The sequence below is a fragment of the Cherax quadricarinatus genome, chromosome 48, assembly GCF_038502225.1.
Source record: "Cherax quadricarinatus isolate ZL_2023a chromosome 48, ASM3850222v1, whole genome shotgun sequence".
Taxonomy (NCBI): Eukaryota; Metazoa; Arthropoda; class Malacostraca; order Decapoda; family Parastacidae; genus Cherax; species Cherax quadricarinatus.
The window spans coordinates 29,902,756-29,922,340 of record NC_091339.1 but is presented as its reverse complement, the minus strand read 5'-3'; the positions used below and the strand labels follow the sequence as shown (position 1 = coordinate 29,922,340).

Below are 19,585 nucleotides of genomic sequence, written 5' to 3'. Positions count from 1 at the left end.
TTATTATTATTATTATTATTATTATTATTGTAACTTATTATTTAAATTATTATTATTATAATATAATTTTTATAAAATTACTAATGCTAATAATAATAATATTAATAATAAAAGCAACAATTAAAACAGTAATAATAAAAATATTGTAAATAATAACAATAATAATAATTATTATTATTATTATTATTATTGTTATATATACGAAGACACACAGAGATAATTGTACATAGTGAAGGTCACAGTAAGTACAAGTAACTCTGTAGTAAGCACGTGAACATTTACCATCTGACCAAGTGTCGTGATCACGGTCCACAGTGGTGAAGCTCATACCGTCCATCAGCGCCCAGGTGTGTTGACTGGTGAGTGCGTCACCCAGGGTGCTAGTGCTGCTGTAGCCTCCCAGTGTCACTCTGTACCTGTCGTAATTATTCTTTATCAACAACACTGAATATTTAAACTGAACAATATGATTATATTTTTTAATGTATCAGAAAATTATATTGTATAATGTAAGTTCTTATTGTGCATAATAAATCAGATCAATCTGATGTATAATGTTTCAGGTCATTTTGATGATTAATGATTCAAATCATCTTGATGTATAATGATTCAGGTTATTTAGATGTATCAACATGCTCAATATGCTTCACGTCTTATTGATGTATAATGTTTCAAGACATTTTGATGTATAATGTTTCAGGACATTTTGATGTATAATGTTTCAGGCTATTTTGATATATAATGCTTCAGGTCATACTGATGTATAATGCATAATATTTCAGGTCATATTGGTGTATAATGCTTTATGTTATATTGATGTATAATGCTTCAGGTCATATTGATGTATAATGCTTCAGGTCATATTGATGTACAATATTTCAGTGTTGTGGGGGTTCATAGGAGATATGATGGTTGGAGTTAAGCACTTGTTGGATGGTAACACATATATTAGCAGAGTATGAAGGGGGAGAAGGCCCATCCTGCCTGTAGCTGCTTCGTAGGTCTAACGGAAACTGAGCGGGATCCCAGGCACGAAAGGCTCACCACGGCATCACGTGACCTCACACAAACTAGTCACTAGGCCTAGCAAAGGGGTCGTGTATGTAAAACGTATGGATGATACTAACTATAATACTCAGATAAGCTATACATATACAGGGGATCAGCAACTATGCTGACATCAGGCAGTATTGATGTATAAAGCTCCAGGTCGTATTGATGTATAATGCTTTAGGTCATATTGATATGTAATGCTTTGGGTCATTTTGATGAATAATGTTTCAGGTCATTTTGATGTTTAATGTTCAGGTCATTTTAGATGTATAAGGTTTCAGGTCATTTAGAAGTATAATGTTTCATGTTATTTTGCTGTATAATGTTTCAGGTCTTTTAGAAGTATAATGCATCAGATCTTTTTGCTGTATAAAGCATTTGCTGTGTAATGAACAACGCATTATACAGCAAAAAGATCTGACACATTATACTTCTAAAAGACCTACAATGTGTAATATTTCAGATCATCATTGTGTGTAATGTATCATATCATTGTCATATATAATGTGTCAAGTCATTATCGACTGTAATGCGGCAATTAATTTCGATGGAAATGATGATTTTCATTATGTATATTTTATTAAGTGTTTACAATGAATGTATCAAGTGAGTGTCATTGTAGCAACACCAGGCCAGTCTCTCACTGGTGTAGACTAAACTCACAAAGTGAGTGTCATTGTAGTAACACCAGAGCAGTCTCTGACTGGTGTTGACTGACCACACGGTGTGAGTGTTATTGTAGCAACACCAGGGCAGTCTCTCACTGGTGTAAACTGACCACACAAAGTGTCATTGTAACAACACCAGGGCAGTCTCTCACTGGTGTAAACTGACCACACAAAGTGTCATTGTAACAACACCAGGGCAGTCTCTCACTGGTGTGAACTGACCACGCAAAGTAAGTGTCATTGTACCAACACCAGGGCAGTCTCTCACTGGTGTAAACTGACCACACAAAGTGTCATTGTAACAACACCAGGGCAGTCTCTCACTGGTGTAAACTGACCACACAAAGTGTCATTGTAACAACACCAGGGCAGTCTCTCACTGGTGTGAACTGACCACACAAAGTGTCATTGTAACAACACCAGGGCAGTCTCTCACTGGTGTGAACTGACCACGCAAAGTGTCATTGTAACAACACCAGGGTAGTCTCTCACTGGTGTAAACTGACCACACAAAGTGTCATTGTAACAACACCAGGGCAGTCTCTCACTGGTGTAAACTGACCACACAAAGTGTCATTGTAACAACACCAGGGCAGTCTCTCACTGGTGTAAACTGACCACACAAAGTGTCATTGTAACAACACCAGGGCAGTCTCTCACTGGTGTAAACTGACCACACAAAGTGTCATTGTAACAACACCAGGGCAGTCTCTCACTGGTGTGAACTGACCACGCAAAGTGTCATTGTAACAACACCAGGGTAGTCTCTCACTGGTGTAGACTGACCACACAAAGTGTCATTGTAACAACACCAGGGCAGTCTTTCACTGGTGTAGACTGACCACACAAAGTGTCATTGTAACAACACCAGGGCAGTCTCTCACTGGTGTAGACTAACCACACAAAGTGTCATTGTAGTAATACCAGGGCAGTCTCTCACTGGTGTAGACTGGCCACACAAAGTGTCATTGTAGTAATACCAGAGCAGAGTCTCTCAGTGGTGTAGACTGGCCACACACTGTGTCATTGTAGTAATACCAGGGCAGTCTCTCACTGGTGTAGACTGGCCACACACAGTGTCATTGTAGTAATACCAGGGCAGTCTCTCACTGGTGTAGACTGGTCACACACAGTGTCATTGTAGTAATACCAGGGCAGTCTCTCACTGGTGTAGACTGGCCACACACAGTGTCATTGTAGTAATACCAGGGCAGTCTCTCACTGGTGTAGACTGGCCACACACAGTGTCATTGTAGTAATACCAGGGCAGTCTCTCACTGGTGTAGACTGGCCACACACAGTGTCATTGTAGTAATACCAGGGCAGTCTCTCACTGGTGTAGACTGACCACACACAGTGTCATTGTAGTAATACCAGGGCAGTCTATCACTGGTGTAGACTGGCCACACACAGTGTCATTGTAGTAATACCAGGGCAGTCTCTCACTGGTGTAGACTGGCCACACACAGTGTCATTGTAGTAATACCAGGGCAGTCTCTCACTGGTGTAGACTGGCCACACACAGTGTCATTGTAGTAATACCAGGGCAGTCTCTCACTGGTGTAGACTGGCCACACACAGTGTCATTGTAGTAATACCAGGGCAGTCTCTCACTGGTGTAGACTGGCCACACACAGTGTCATTGTAGTAATACCAGGGCAGTCTCTCACTGGTGTAGACTGACCTATGAAAAGAAAACACTTTCACGGTGCATTAATTTCAATTGCTTTTCTTTCAATAACAAGCTCTACAAACAAACCTATGGTATTGGAATGAAGTCCCCCATCAGCGCCGTCTTAGCCAACTTGTATATGGAACATCTGGAAGCTGAACACTTCACCAACATCATCCCCACCAGCGTCACTTAGTTATGTTATGTGGACGACGTCCTCATAATAACTCCCAAACGTTTTCATGTGCGAAATCAATTTACACAAGAAGAGTCCAATGACAAGCTATCTCTTCTGGGCGTCCTCATTTACAAAGTTGATAGCCATCTAAAAAATCATCTCACGCACTTCTATTCCAGTCAAGATACTAAGACTTAAAGAGGCATCATCATCGTATTTTTCCTAAGAGCATAATACCGAATTTGAAGTCCTGAGTTTCTTCACGAGGAATGTACATACATTCACCAAGCCTTCACTGAACTACATTTTCCTTAATTTTTCATCAAAGACTGCAAGATAAGATCTCCCAAGATCATCAATTCTCCACGCACCAACACCACTCCCAACAAAGTTATAATTCTTCCCAACAGCCAGGTTGCACTGAACGTTTCCAAGGTAGTCGCACAAACTAACACTAAAGTCGCCATCGCATCCAGCACTTCCATAAGGGAGCAGGGCAAAATTGAACCACCGCGAACTAGTCAATAAATGAGTTTACCTTGAGGAGACCGCGACAGAATACATATAGGTGAAACAACGAAGAACCTCAAAACGCGTCTCAATCAACACATGGACACATATAGGAACAATAACTTGTACAACGCCTGTGTACAACACCGGAATTCTACCAGTCACCTCATGAAGTTCAACGACCCCCGACTAGTGATCAGAAAATCTAATTTCCGCAGACGTAAATGCCTTGAATCATACCATACCCCCGGCCGGGATTGAACCCGCGGTCATAGAGTCTCAAAACTCCAGCCCGTCGCGTTAGCCACTAGACCAGCTAGCCACAATAAGATTCATCCAACTAGGTATATTTCTACACCATAGAAAGGTTAGCACAGGCACCTCTGTGACCACAAATGCAAGTTTTTACAGACGAATCTCCAGCTAGCGTGGCCGTGACGAACTCTAGCTCAAGTCCCTTTACTGCCGTCAACATGACTCAAGAAATCGTAATGATACGATTGCAAACAAACCATGTTGATGGCAGTGAAGGGACTTGAGCTAGAGTTCGTCACGGCCACGCTAGCTGGAGATTCGTCTGTAAAAACTTGCATTTGTGGTCACAGAGGTGCCTGTGCTAACCTTCCTATGGTGTAGAAATATACCTAGTTGGATGAATCTTATTGTGGCTAGCTGGTCTAGTGGCTAACGCGACTGGCTGGAGTTTTGAGACTCTATGACCGCGGGTTCAATCCCGGCCGGGGGTATGGTTAGTTTGCAATCGTGTCATTACGATTTCTTGAGCCTTGAATCATCATTCATCGCTGTTTCTGACACAATCAAGCCAAGAAAAAGGCAGCTTCGTCATCACTGAAGTATTAGCAAAAATCCTCCTCAAATCAAATAACCCTGCCATCACATAGTCTCTGCTGTTAATACTACACAAGTACATAACGGAAGAGGAACACTGGAACACACCTTCTCAGATCCAACCACTAACAGAAATATTTGTCTACCTATTTCTATGCTACCCAAGTAATAGCTTTTATAAGATTTTACACAGGTGCAAGTTGATTATTCTACCATATTGCATTACTACTGATACAACTAATATTACTACTACTACTTTCACTAACTAGTATTACACCTCACTCTAAGCCTACATATACCCTTTGGGTACATGTATTGTTTGTAACAGCTTGATAAAGATCCTGGAGAGCGAAATGTTGCCACGATAAAATGTAACATTAGTTGCACTTGTGTCTTTTTACCTACCAGGTCACACATCACTGGTCCAACAACCAGGTCCCAGATGACTGGACAGACAACCAGGACCCAGATGACCAGTCGCACAAACAGGTCCCAGAAGAATGGTTAGACAAGCAGGACCCAGATGACCAGTCGCACAAACAGGTCCCAGAAGAATGGTTAGACAAGCAGGACCTAGATGACCAGTCGCACAAACAGGTCCCAGATGAATGATCAGACAACCAGAACACAGATGACCGGTCTCACAACCAGGTCCCAGATGACTGCGCTCACAACCAAGACCCGGAAGACTGGTCCCCACAACTATGACAAAGATGACTGGTCCCACAACCAGGTCGTAGATGACTAGTCCCACAACAAGGAAATAGATGACTGGACCACCAAACAGGTACCAAATGACTGGTCCCACAACCAGGACTCAGATGACTGTTCTCACAACTAGGACTCAGACGACTGTTCCCACAACCAGATCCCAGATGACTGGTTCCACAACCAGAAACCACATAACTGGTCCCACAACTATGTCCTAGAAGACTTGTAGAACAACCACGACCCAGATGAATGGTCCCACAACCATGTCCCAGAAGACTGGTAGTACAAACAGGTCCAAGATGAATGATCCAGTTCCCAGGAACCAGATGACTGGTCCCACAACTTGAACCCAGATGACTGGTCCCACAATCAGGACCCAGATAACTTATTCCACATCCAGGACCCAGATGGCTGCCCTCACAGCCATGTCCCAGAATACTGATCCAACAACCGTTTCCTAGATGACTGGTCACACAAACCATGTCCCAGATGACTGGACGCACAACCAGGTTCCAGATGACTGCTCCCATAGCTAAGACCCTGATAACTAGTCCCACAACCAGGTCCCATAAGACTGGTCTCAAAACAAGGACCCAGATGATTGGTCCCACAAAATCAACCTATATGAGTGGTCCCAAAACGAGGACCCAGATGACTGGTCCCACAAACAGGACCCAGATTACTGGTTCCTCAACCAGCACCCGGACGACCAGACGCACAAACTGGATCCAGATGACAAGTCGCAAGACCAGAACATGGATGACTAGTCTCACGAACAGATCCCAGATGAGTGGTCCCACAACCAGGAACCGGATGACTGGTCCCACAAACATAAGAACATAAGAAAGAAGGAACACGGCAACAGGCCTGTTGGCCCATACTAGGCAAGTCCTTTACAATCCTTCCCACTAACAAAATATTTGCCCAACCCAATTTTCAATGGTACCCAAAAAAATAAGTTTTGATGATTCTATTTACTCATTGTGGAAGTCTCACTCAAATCCAACCCCTCTCACTCGTGTATTTATTTAACCTAAATTTGAACTTACCCAACGTTTTAGCTTCAATTACTTTACTAGGTAGACTGTTCCACTCATAAACTATCCTATTTCCAAGCCAATACTTCCCTATATCCTTTGGAAATATAAGCTTATCTAATTTGAATCCATTATTGCTGGTTCTTTCTTAAAAGAATATCCTCAAAACCTTATTTATATCCTCTTTGTTAATGCCCATCTTCCACGTATACACTTCGATCACGTCTCCTCTCATTCTTCGTCTTACAAGTGAATGTAGTTTAAGAGTCTTCAATCGTTCTTCGTACGGAAGACTCATCAGGGCCCGGGGATTTATTTTGCTTTAATCGGTGTATCTGTTTGATAACCATTTCGCTAGTGACTGTGATACTGCATAATTTATCCTCTTCAGGCCCACTATAAAAATTAATTACTGGGATATTGCTAGTGTCTTCCTGAGAGAAAACCGAGAGAAAATAATTATTAAGAACAGAGCACATTTCTTTCTCCTTGTCAGTAAGATGCCCAGAGTTATTTTTAAGGGGACCTATCTTATCTGGGTTAGTTTTCGAATCCCTAGCAACTTTAATTTCATAGTCCCGTTTAGCTTTTCTTATCGCCTTTCTAACGTCCCTCTTAATGTCAATATACTGATTCATAAGATTACCCTCACCTCTTTTGATGCGCCTATAAATTCCTTTTTTCTCTCCTAAAAGATATTTGAGCCTATTATTCATCCATTTTGGGTCATTACTATCCGATTTAATTTCTTTATATGGGATAAATGTCCTTTGGGCAGCATGTATTGTGTTAAGAAAGCTGTCATACTGATAGCTCTCTTCGTTACCCCAGTCCACAGATGATAATAAGTGTTCTCTAAGCCCATTGTAATCTGCTAAGGGAAAATCTGGGACCATTACTGAATTATCCCAGCTATCATACTTCCATTCAATGCTAAAGGTAATTGATTTGTGATCGCTTGTGCCGAGTTCCTCTGTAATTTCTAAATTATTAACAAGGGTCTCCTTGTTTGTCAAAACCAAGTCAAGCAGGTTATTTCCCCTTGTAGGCTGTCACAAACTGCTTCCAAAAACAATCCTGAACTGCTTCTAAGAAGTCGTTTGATTCTAAATTCCCAGTCAAGAAATTCCAATCAATATGACAAAAGTTAAAGTCTCCTATAATTACTACGTTATCGTGCCTTGTGGCCTTAATAATTTCCTCCCACAGTAGTCTCCCTTGGTCCCTATATAAGTTTGGGGGAGGGTATATCACACCTAAAATAAATTTTTCATGCCCCTCTGAAAATTTTGTCCAAACAGACTCTGTATGTGTTGCTTCAGACTTAATGCCCGCTTTCATGCAACAGTTCAAGCGATCTCGGACATACAGTGCCACCCCACCCCCATTCCCGATACTTCTATCTACTTGGAACAATTTAAAACGCTGAATGTGACATTCTGCAGGCATGTCCCGACTTTTTGAATTAAACCACGTCTCGTTTATGGCAAATACATCAATGTTACCTACACTAGCAACTAATCTCAACTCGTCCACCTTATTCCTAGCACTACGGGTATTAGCATAATGTATATTTAAAGACCCTCCTTTTACTTTACCCTTCCTGCTCATTTCTATTTTTCCACTAAACCGATTACTGTCCCTGTCACATAGTGCCACTGGCTTTCCAATATCCACCTCATTCTTCCTACTACTAGTTCTCCTAGTACTCATATTACTACACTGGGACTTCACTGTTTTCCCGCTAAAACCCATAACATTAACTATTCCTAGTTTAAAGTCCTAACAGCTCCCTCCACTGCAATTGCCAGTGCCCCCACCCCAGACCTAGATAAATGTACCCCATCCCTGGCATACATGTCATTTCTGCCATAGAAGAGGTCCCAGTTGTTAGTGAATGTTACCACATTTTCCTTACAGTAGTTGCTCAGCCAGCAATTGACACCAATTGCCCTGGACAACCATTCATTTCCAACTCCTCTCCTTGGCAAAATACCACATATGACAGGGTTCCCACCCTTCCTCCTAATTATCTCTATTGCTGACTTATACCTGCTAATTAAGTCCTCACTCCTACGTCTGCCAACATCGTTGCCTCCTGCACTGAGACAGATAATAGGATTACTCCCATTACTTCTCATGATGTCATCCAGACAGCTAACAATATCCTTCATCCCAGACCCAAGAAACACACCCTCTGCCTCCTACTCCTATCCTTCAAGAAGGCGCTATCCATGAACCTAACCTGGCTATCCCCAACAACAACGATGTTTTTACCTCCCTTGGCGTCGTTCGTCGTGATGTTCCCAGTAGTCGAGGCACATTCATCAGGTAGCAAGGAGAATGGGTTCGATGTTTCCACAACAGTTTCCTGGATCTTTGTTGATTCTATCTCTCCATCTGTCTTCTTGATCCTTAACTTTGTCCCATGCTTTCCTGCCACTGTCCAGGCTCTTTTCTTGGCTTGAGGATTCTCAACAGGAGAATTACTACGAATCTTCTTGTTTTCTTCACTCAGTCGCTGTATCTCAAGCTTAGCCATCCTCGGTTCTTCCTTTAGCTGCTGGTAGAGCTGCTCAAGAGAGGGCATCTTGTTCAGAAAGCACAAAAGGCACGTCTTCACAGAGTTAAGTACAGGTCACCACAGATCCCAGATGGCTGGTCCCACAAGCAGGACCCAGATTACTGGTAACACAACTTGGTACTTGATGACTGATTGCACAACCACATCCCAAATAACTAATCCCACATATAGGTTCCAGGTGACTGGTCCCACAATCATTACCCAGTTGACTGGTCCCACAATCAGGACCCAGAGGATTGGTAGCATAGCCAAGTTCTAGATGGATGTCCATCAAGGAGAACCCAGAAGACAGGTCTCAAAAACAGGTTTCAGATGACTGGTTCCACAACCACCACCCACATTGAAGATCGCACAAACAGGTTCCAGATGACTGGTCTCATAACCAGATGCCAAATGAATGGTCCCACAACCTGTAACCAGATGATTGGTCTCACAACCAGGTGCCATATGAGTGGTCCCACATTATGGGACCACTCATATGTGGGACCAAGATGACTGGTCCCGCAACCATGGCTCAGATAACTGATCCAACAAACAGGTTCCACATGACTGGTAACACAACCAGGCCCCAGAAGACTGGTCATGCAACCAGGACTCAGATGACTGGTCCCTCAACCAGGAACAAGATGACATGGTTCCACAAGCAGGTCCCGGATGACTTGTCCCGCAACCGGGACTCAGATATCTGGTCCCACAACCAGTAACCAGATGACTGGTTCCACAAGCAGGTCCCAATTGACTTGTCCCCACTACCCGTTTCCAGATAACTTTTCCCACAACCAGTAACCAGATGACTAGTTCCACAAGCTGGTCCCAAATGACTTGTCATAGAACGAAGACCCAGATAACTGGTCTCACAACCAATAACCAGATGACTGGTTCCACAAGCAGGTCCCAGATAACTTGTCCCACAACCAGGACCCAGATAATTTTTCCCACAACCAGTAACCAGATGACTGGTTCCTCAAGCAGGTCCCAGATGACTTGCACCAACATCAGAACCCAGATAATTGGTCCGACAATCAGGACATGGATGACTGGTACTACAATCAGGACCCAGATGACATGTCCAGCAACCAGGACACAGATGACTGGCCCCACAAACAGGACACAGATATCTGGTCCCACAGTCAGGACACACAGGACTGGTCGCACAAACATGACCCAGATGACTGGTCCCGCATCCAGGACACAGAATGACTGGTCCCACAACTAGGGCCCAGATTATTGGTGCCACAAACAGGTCCTAGATAACCGATCCCACAACCAGGTCCCAGACGACTGGTCTCACAACCAGATCCCAAATGGCTGGTCACACAATCAGATCTCAGATATTTGGATCCACAAACAGGTCCCAGATGATTGGTCCTACAACCAGGTCACAGATGACGGGTCCCTAAACGAGGACCCAGATGAGTGATCCCACAACTAGGTTCCAGATGACTAGTCCCACAACCCGGTCCCACATGCCTGGTCCAACAAACAGGTCCGAGATGACTGATCCCTCAACTAGGAGCCAGATGACTGATCCTACAGGTAGGTCTTATACGACTGGTCCCATAACAAAGTCCCAGGTGACTAGTCCCACATTCTGGTCCAAGATAACTGCCCCCACAAACAGGACCCAGCCGACTGGTCCGCCAACCAGGCCCTCGTGGACTGGTCCCACAATCAACACCCTGATGAATGGTCTCACAACCTTTATCAACGACGAGGTCCCACATGTCTGGTCCCAGAAAAGGTCCCTGATGACAGCTCCCACAAACAGATGCCAGATGACTGGTCCGACAACCAAGACCCAGGCGACTGGTCCCATAACCAGGATCCATATGACTAGTGCAACTAACAAGACCCACAACCAGGGACTTCGCGTTAACACACCCATAACTTTACTAAACGTAAGAATGACAGAATTTACATGTGATAAAATGGTTTAAGAAAAACCAACAAGTTGAAGATTAAGACATTTATGTAACATATGAGAATCTTTATTGAGGAAACGTTTCGCCACACAATGGCTTCATCTGTCCAATGCAAATGGGAAGGGTGTAAGGAGAGGAGGAGTTTGAGGTAATCAGTCCCTCAGCCTGGAGTCGATGTGTTCAGTCCATCAATCTTTTAGAAAGTACAGCACAGAGCCGTAGACGTGGCTTATATACTGTAGTCAGGTGAGGTGAAGCAGGAGGAGGCGGGGTCATAGTGGTACCATCCACTAGTCGAAGTAGGTCTTCGTCCAAGTGTTGTAGAATTCTTTGCATCAAGAACCCATGATGATCCCACAACCAGTACCAAGATGACTGGTCCCACAAACACCTCACAGATTACTGGTCCCACTACCAGGACTCAGATGACTTCTCCCACAAGCAGGTTCCAGATGACTGGTCACACATCCAGAAACCAGATAACTGGTCCCACAACTATGTCTCAGATGACTGCTAGCACAACCTTGACCCAGATGACTGATCCCTCATGACTAGTCATACTCCCGGGACCCAGAAGACTGGTCCCACTCACAGAACGCAGATGACTGGTCCCAAAATAGGCCCCATATGATTGGTCTAACAACCATGTTCCAGATTATCGGTCCCACAACCAAGTCCTAGATGACTGGTCCAACAATCATTACTCAGAAGACTGGTCCCACAACCAGGTCCCAGATATCTGGTCCCACAACCAGGTCCCAGATATCCGGTCCCACAACCAGGTCCAAGATGGCAGGTCCAACAATGAGATCCCAAATGACTGGTCCCGCAACCAGGCCCCAAATGACTGATCCCTCAAAATTGTCCCAGATGACTGCTCCCTCAACCAGGAACCATATCACTTGCCCCACAACCAGGTCAAGGACGTCTAGTCTCACATCAAATACCCAGATGACTGTTTATATCAATGGCTAAGGAAGGACAAACTATTGGAGCGGTGGCCACAGTAATTTCAACAGGAGCAATATACACCTTTTGCACAGACCAATTAGCTTTATTTACCAACCAGCTAGGTCCTTTAAACCATGATACAGCATTTACAAATTTAGCATAAGGTAAACCTCGAGACAAGAAATCAGCTGGATTCTCCACACCAGGTATATGATTAAATGTTAACATATGCTGACCCAAACTATTATACTTCTCTTGCATCTGATTAATTTCAGCGACTCTGTTTTGTACGTACACAATTTTACTGTTTCCATTACGAATCCATTGTAAGGATACCTCATTATCAGACCAAATTACAGTGTCGCTAGTATCTATCTCCTGCAACTTATTTCTTATATAATTAGCTAATTTGACACCTACATAAATGGCTGTTAATTCCAACTGAGGTAAGGTACGAGATTTAATTGGAGACACTTTAGCCTTAGACATAACAAGAGAAATAACAATATTACATTGAAATTAAGCAACTGCTCCATATGCCAAATTTGAAGCCTCACAAAAAATGTGGAGTATATTTTTCCCATCTGGATTGGCCACCTGGCGTGGGAACTCCAACATTGGAATTTTTTCATAATCACCAATTAATTCATCCCACCTGTTAATGAATTCCTCAGGTAGAATTTCATCCCAAGCACATTTAAGCTTCCATGCTTCTTGTATTAATAATTTCCCTCTTATAGTAAGGGGTGACACTAAACCTAGTGGATCAAAACATTTGGAAACTTCAGCAAGCAAAACTCTCTTAGTTAATTAATTGGGCATACTGTAATTAATAGGCTTTAACATTAACAAATCTCTCTCAGTTACCCAAGTTAATCCCAATACATTACTACATTTTGGTACTTCATATCCAGGGTAATCTTTACTTATTTTGTTCTTTAATTTGGACGAATTACTATTCCATTCCCTCAGAGGCATATTTGCACTTTGCATTATTTCATTAGCCTCTCCATAAGTCGTTAACAGTTCCTCTTCAGTTGATGTCACACCCAGGAAATTGTCCACATAAAACTGTTTGCTCATTACTTTACTCAGTGGACTTCCCGTACGTTTAAGGTGTGCATTTATCGTCGCTTGAAGTAGTTCCTACTTCTGGATGTAGCACCAAATAATACTCTCCTAAAGCGAAAAGTTTTCAGAGGGCTAAGTGGGTCACTAGGATTCTCAGGCCATAAGAAGCGGGTACAATCCCGGTCAGCCTCTTGTAAACCCACTCTTAGGAAAGCTTTACTTATGTCAGCCGTAAAGGCATAATTCTTCACCCTGAAATTTAATAAGATATCTCCTTATTTTTCTGTCAACAACGGACCTGTCATCAAACAGTCATTTGAAATAGGTACATTTTTGTTACTCCTGGCACTACAATTAAACACAATCCTCAGAGAAGTGGTCTTAGAATCTTTCTTCACTCCATGATGTGGCAAATAGTGACCATAAATTTTGGCTTGCTCAGGAGGTACTTCTTCTATAAATTTATTAATTAATTGTTCAGTAATTATATCATTACAGGCAGTTAACAATTCTGGTGTCTTAATAAGTTCGCGGAGCTGAGCCTTTAATTGTCCATATGCCATTCTGTAATTAGTGGGCAATTCTGGATGGTTCAGTCTCCACGGAAGTCGTACCCAGTATTGTCCAGATTCAAATTTTACATCTCTCAGGTATTATTCCTGAGTAAAAGAATCGTCTGGACTTTCTTCATTTACATTTATTCCAATGCTGTCTAATTCCCACAATTTATTTACTGGCTCAACACCATCCTCTATGGAAGAATTATACTGGGGTACGATTTCATGAGTAAGACACACAGTAATGGTATTTGCAGTTTCCTCTAGTCATGAATTATTATTACGAGGAATCCTACCATACATTACATGGCCTCCTGCAGTCTTCAAAAGGGTGACACCACATTTCCTTACCATACCCTTTACAAAGGAGGCATAATAGTCACTACCCATCAGAATATTTATTGGGCCTACAGAATCATCAATTACACCAGAAGGTGCTAAATTTACATTATGTGAAAGTCTTTCTGTAGCTTTACTAAGTCCTACTGTAGATATTTTCTCTGGAAGTCTATCTACAATTACTGCATTAACACGTTTTTTCTCATTGCCCAACCTGACAGTTACATAAACAGTGTCATACAATTGAGCTCTTTTATCTGAGAGAAAACCAGATAATTTTAGAGTTGTAGGATCTCTCATCTGTACTTTCATCCCATTAAGACATTTACGTTTTATGAAAGTATTCTGTGATCCCTGGTCTAATAATGCAGTTACATTTTTTGATTTATGCCTTTTATCATCAATTTTTACCTGTAACACAGGTAAGGCTACTTCAGCAAAACCATCATTATTAACATTAGCAGCAATTTTTACATTAGCCACTGTTGTGTCAGGATTGTCAACATTATCATTATTATCAACATTATCATATAGACCCTTACACATGACTACATGGTGTCTTGATTTGTGACATTGATAACAGTTGTTTAATTTGGCATGACACTCCTTTACATTGTTATTACCTAGACATCTGATACATCTGTCAAGTTCCTCCAACCTTTCAACTTTATCATTCCATGAATTGTATGCATTGCAATTCTTAGAAAAATGAGTACCCTTGCAGAAGAGACAATCTCTCTTCTCTTGACTGGTTTCTTATTAACTGGGCTACTCTTTGGAGAATCATTATTTCTGATTCCTGCTACTTGATATGTACCTATGCAACTCTTTTTAGGAAATGAATTTTGATTATTAACATTGGGATAATTTTTCCCCTTGTGAAACTTGACAGATACCTCAGAATTATTATGTTTTGCATCTTATTTCCTCCAGACCAAAATAACTATTCAAGTGTTTTACAGCATAATTTATTCTGTACAATGGCACTCAATAACCAGTCTGATTCCTTCAGATTATATTTATTAAAGTTTTGAGAGTGCTCTCCAGTTTAACTCTAAATTGCTGTAAACCTTTGTAAGTGTGATCTGGAGCTTTTAAATTAACAATGATATTCACTAGATCCATCCTACTTTGTTCTATATTACCATAAGTAACCTTCAACAAGTCAACTGCTTCATTGTAGAGTCATCTACATTGGGAAAGGCTTGTATGAGTATGTGAGCATCTCCTCTTATCTGTCCTTTGAGGTAAAATAATTTAGTTTCACAGGCTAGGTCACTCCTGTCATGCACAGCTCCTTTAAAAATTGACCAAAACTCCTCCCAGTTTTCTCCAGTATTAAATACAGGTAAACATAATTCTGAGGGTTTTGACAAAGACATCTTATTTGTTGGAATAGATTGATTAACTGCCTAGTTTACACCTTTTAATTTATTCAAAGCCTGACTTTTACAAGAAAGAATCTTTTCTTCTAATTCATAATACTGGTTAATCATAAGATTTATTTCTGTTTCATCTCCACAATTTACTAACAAATCTCCTTCATATTTTTTATAATATAATTTGTATGAATCATATCTATTCCCTAAAGCATCTAAATACAATTTTAAATCATCAGTATTCACAGTTTCTTGATTCATTAATTCCAAACATTTATTGTATGCCTTTGTTACATGACCCTTTCTAGCCTGCAATGATGATTTTTTTTGCTCTAAATTCCATGTGTTTGTCATCTACATTAATTTCCTCATTTTCACCCATGGTGCAATGTATTAAATTCAACTTAATTATTAACACTGATTATGTACTTAATTATGCACTTTATAAAGGTAAATATTACAGCTTACCTTGAATAAATCCTAGCTACTTAAGCTTAGCAATTACATGTAAGGAAATTATAATATAAACTTTAAATATTCATTAATAATCTTAGCTACACTTGAGCTAAGCAATTACATGTAAGAAAATTATAATATAAACTTTAAATATATATTAATAATCTTAGCTACACTTGAGCTTAGCAATTACTCATGTAAGGAAATTATAATATAAATTTTAAATACACATTAATATAAATATTAGCCAGACTTGGCTTATCCTTGCTAGACTTGGCTTAGCAAAATTAATATTATACAAATACACTAATATAAATCCTAGCCAGACTTTGGCTTGGCAAATTTAGTATTGTAATAATTATAATCCACTACACATTAAGTAAATTTGTGGACCTAACATCCACCTCCTTCGGTCATTTCACATATAATTATTAAGTAATTAATTCACTAATTAATGACTTCACTAATTATGTCCAGTTCGATCAAGGACCAACGGGCAACTTTTTTTGGAAAATTAAATTTACCTGGATGTAACTCATAAGATACATACCAGTAAATGGTAACAAAGATAATTATTCTTTATCAAGGTTACAGAGACAAGTAGGAATTTTAGGACACCTAGGTCGCAAAAAATGTCCTCCTTCGATACCTACGATAATCTATCTCTCCACAAGTCACTCTGGACCTATATTAATTCCAAATGAAATATACATCACCAGGAATTCTGGTAAAAAACATTAATGTAAATATGTGGACTGTATATTAAATTTAAAATGTGAATACATATACATTGAAGGAGAATTTATAATAATAAGACTCACCAATTAGTCTGGAGATTACGGTGTGTCATACAAACCCTCTTGCCTATATTATGAAGAAATTTCAACACAAAATAGACATGACTTAGCTGGGGTTCCAAAGCTGTCCTGTCCATCTGCTTAATGCTCACGTTATGCAGGACTGCAAATCCAACAATTTCGGCTCCTATTTGAGAGGTTTTAGGCCCAATATAACCCCAAGAGTGAAGAAAATTTATGCAAATTTCACTAACGTGCCTTTACCACATTCAAAACAATGGCGTCTCCTCCCCAGCGACGCTCACCCATCACTGGTTCTTTATTTATTTACAAAATAATTTTTATTACCTACACACTAGACTGATAGTCAAGACATAAAATACACTGTATTTTTGGAAAATATACAGTATTTTCTACACTAGTTAAGTTTAACTAGTGAAGAGCCAGAGGTATAAGAGTTTGCTCATACACTAGTGAGGTGTAACAGTTCCCACATACCCTAGTGCGGAGACAGACGTGTAACAGTTCCCACATCCACTAATGTCGTGCAACAGTTCCGACAGACCCTAGTGCTGAGCCAGACGTGTACCACTTCCCACATACCTTAGTGCTGAGCCAGATGTGTAACAGTTCCCACATACACTAATGTTGTGTAACATTTCCCACAGACCGTAGTGCTGAGGCAAGTAACAGTTCCCACAGATCATAATGCTCATACAGAAGTGTAACAGTTCCCACATGCACTAGTAACGTGTAGCAGTTCCCAAAGACCCTAGTGCTGAGATAGACGTGTAACAGTCCCCACATACACTAGTGACATGTAACAGTTCCCATAAACCCTAGTGCTGAGCCAGACGTGTAAGAGTTCCCACATACCCTAGTGCTGAACTAGATGTGTAACAGTTCCCACATACCCTAGTGCTGAACTAGATGTGTAACAGTTCCCACAGACCCTAGTGCTTAGCCAGACATGTAACAGCTCTACAGACCCTCGTGCTGATGGAGAAGTTTAATTAACAGTTCCCAAATACACTAGTGACGTGTAACAGTTCCCATAGACCTTCGTGCTAAGCCATATGTGTAACAATTCCATAGGCCCCAGTGCTGATCCTAATGTGTAACAGTTCCCACAGACCCTAGTGCTGACCCAGATATGTAACGTTTCCACAGACCCTAGTGCTGAGCCAGATGTGTAACAGTTCCACAGACCCTAGTGCTGAACCAGATGTGTAACAGTTCCACAGACCCTAGTGCTGAACCAGATGTGTAACGGATCCAGAGACCCTAGTGCTGAACCAGATGTGTAACGGATCCAGAGACCCTAGTGCTGAACCAGATGTGCAACGGATCCAGAGACCCTAGTGCTGAACCAGATGTGTAACGGATCCAGAGACCCTAGTGCTGAACCAGATGTGTAACGGATCCAGAGACCCTAGTGCTGAACCAGATGTGTAACGGATCCAGAGACCCTAGTGCTGAACCAGATGTGTAACGGATCCAGAGACCCTAGTGCTGAACCAGATGTGTAACGGATCCAGAGACCCTAGTGCTGAACCAGATGTGTAACGGATCCAGAGACCCTAGTGCTGAACCAGATGTGTAACGGATTCAGAGACCCTAGTGCTGAACCAGATGTGTAACGGATCCAGAGACCCTAGTGCTGAACCAGATGTGTAACGGATCCAGAGACCCTAGTGCTGAACCAGATGTGCAACGGATCCAGAGACCCTAGTGCTGAACCAGATGTGTAACGGATCCAGAGACCCTAGTGCTGAACCAGATGTGTAACGGATCCAGAGACCCTAGTGCTGAACCAGATGTGTAACGGATCCAGAGACCCTAGTGCTGAACCAGATGTGTAACGGATCCAGAGACCCTAGTGCTGAACCAGATGTGTAACAGTTCCACAGTGCCTAGGGCTGAGCCAGACATGTAACAGTTCCCTCATACATACTAGTGTTGAGACAGACGTACAACACGACATTAGCACACAAGAAACAATGGGAGTGCCAACGTTACAGAAAACATTAATCCGAGAAAATCCCACTGTATTCCATATGGCAACCCTGTTCCGTACCTTATAAATGGTTCCATTAAAGATATGACAGCCCGTTGCTTCCAATAATAACAATTTATCTGGAGAATATTACTAAGCTAAGTCTGTTAAAGTAAATGAATGAAAGATATTTAGCCTCAGTGATGGCTCAGCTTCCCCACAGCTGCATCCGGGGTTGCTCAGTCAAGGAGCTGTATTTTCTCCAGCCTTGAGCTGTAGGAGTTCAAGTGATGAGTAAATAATTGCCCAAAAGGAGCGTATATTTCACCATTTCACACTGGTAACTTAAAGCTGAATAGATTTTCATTTCCTTGGTTAGGCTCAATGGCCCACCATGAAGGGGAGTATTGGTAAATCCAGGTATGACACGCCCTAACTATCAGCTGTAGCCGAAATAACTAGGGGCGTATAAGTCTAGACTTACATGGGTATTTGTATCAGACCCAAAAGATTTTCCCTGGCTTGTGGTAGGGAAAATTTTACCCTGGTATCGGTGTCTTGATTGAAGTAGTAGTGTCTCTCGAACTATTGCACCGTCTCTCACTCAGTCGGGATTGCTCGCAACACTTACTTTTACTGCAGGATCAAGATTAGTCTTTGTTTCGTGGTAGTTTCACAACAGGGAGATCACAATTCACTGTGTAATAGTTCTACCACGAAAGTTTGAGATTATTCAAGAGTCAAACGCACTGTTCCTTTGTGAAGGGCAATGACCGCGTAAAGCACACTTTTCCAGTTCGTCTCCTGAAGCCAATCTGAGCTCATCTGCGCACTAATCCCCTGGACGCGCCTTTA

The 19,585-nt window shown here is 41.6% G+C and overlaps 1 protein-coding gene across 1 annotated transcript in view; it reads right to left on the bottom strand.

Annotated features, from left to right (window-relative positions):
- Nucleotides 1-19,585, bottom strand: part of LOC128684048 (angiopoietin-4) — a 148,209-nt gene that overhangs the window by 26,267 nt on the left and 102,357 nt on the right. Inside the window, exon 7 of the mRNA XM_070095055.1 lies at nucleotides 283-416. Within this exon, the coding sequence (XP_069951156.1) occupies nucleotides 283-416 (134 nt within the window). The remainder of the gene's footprint in view (nucleotides 1-282; nucleotides 417-19,585) is intronic.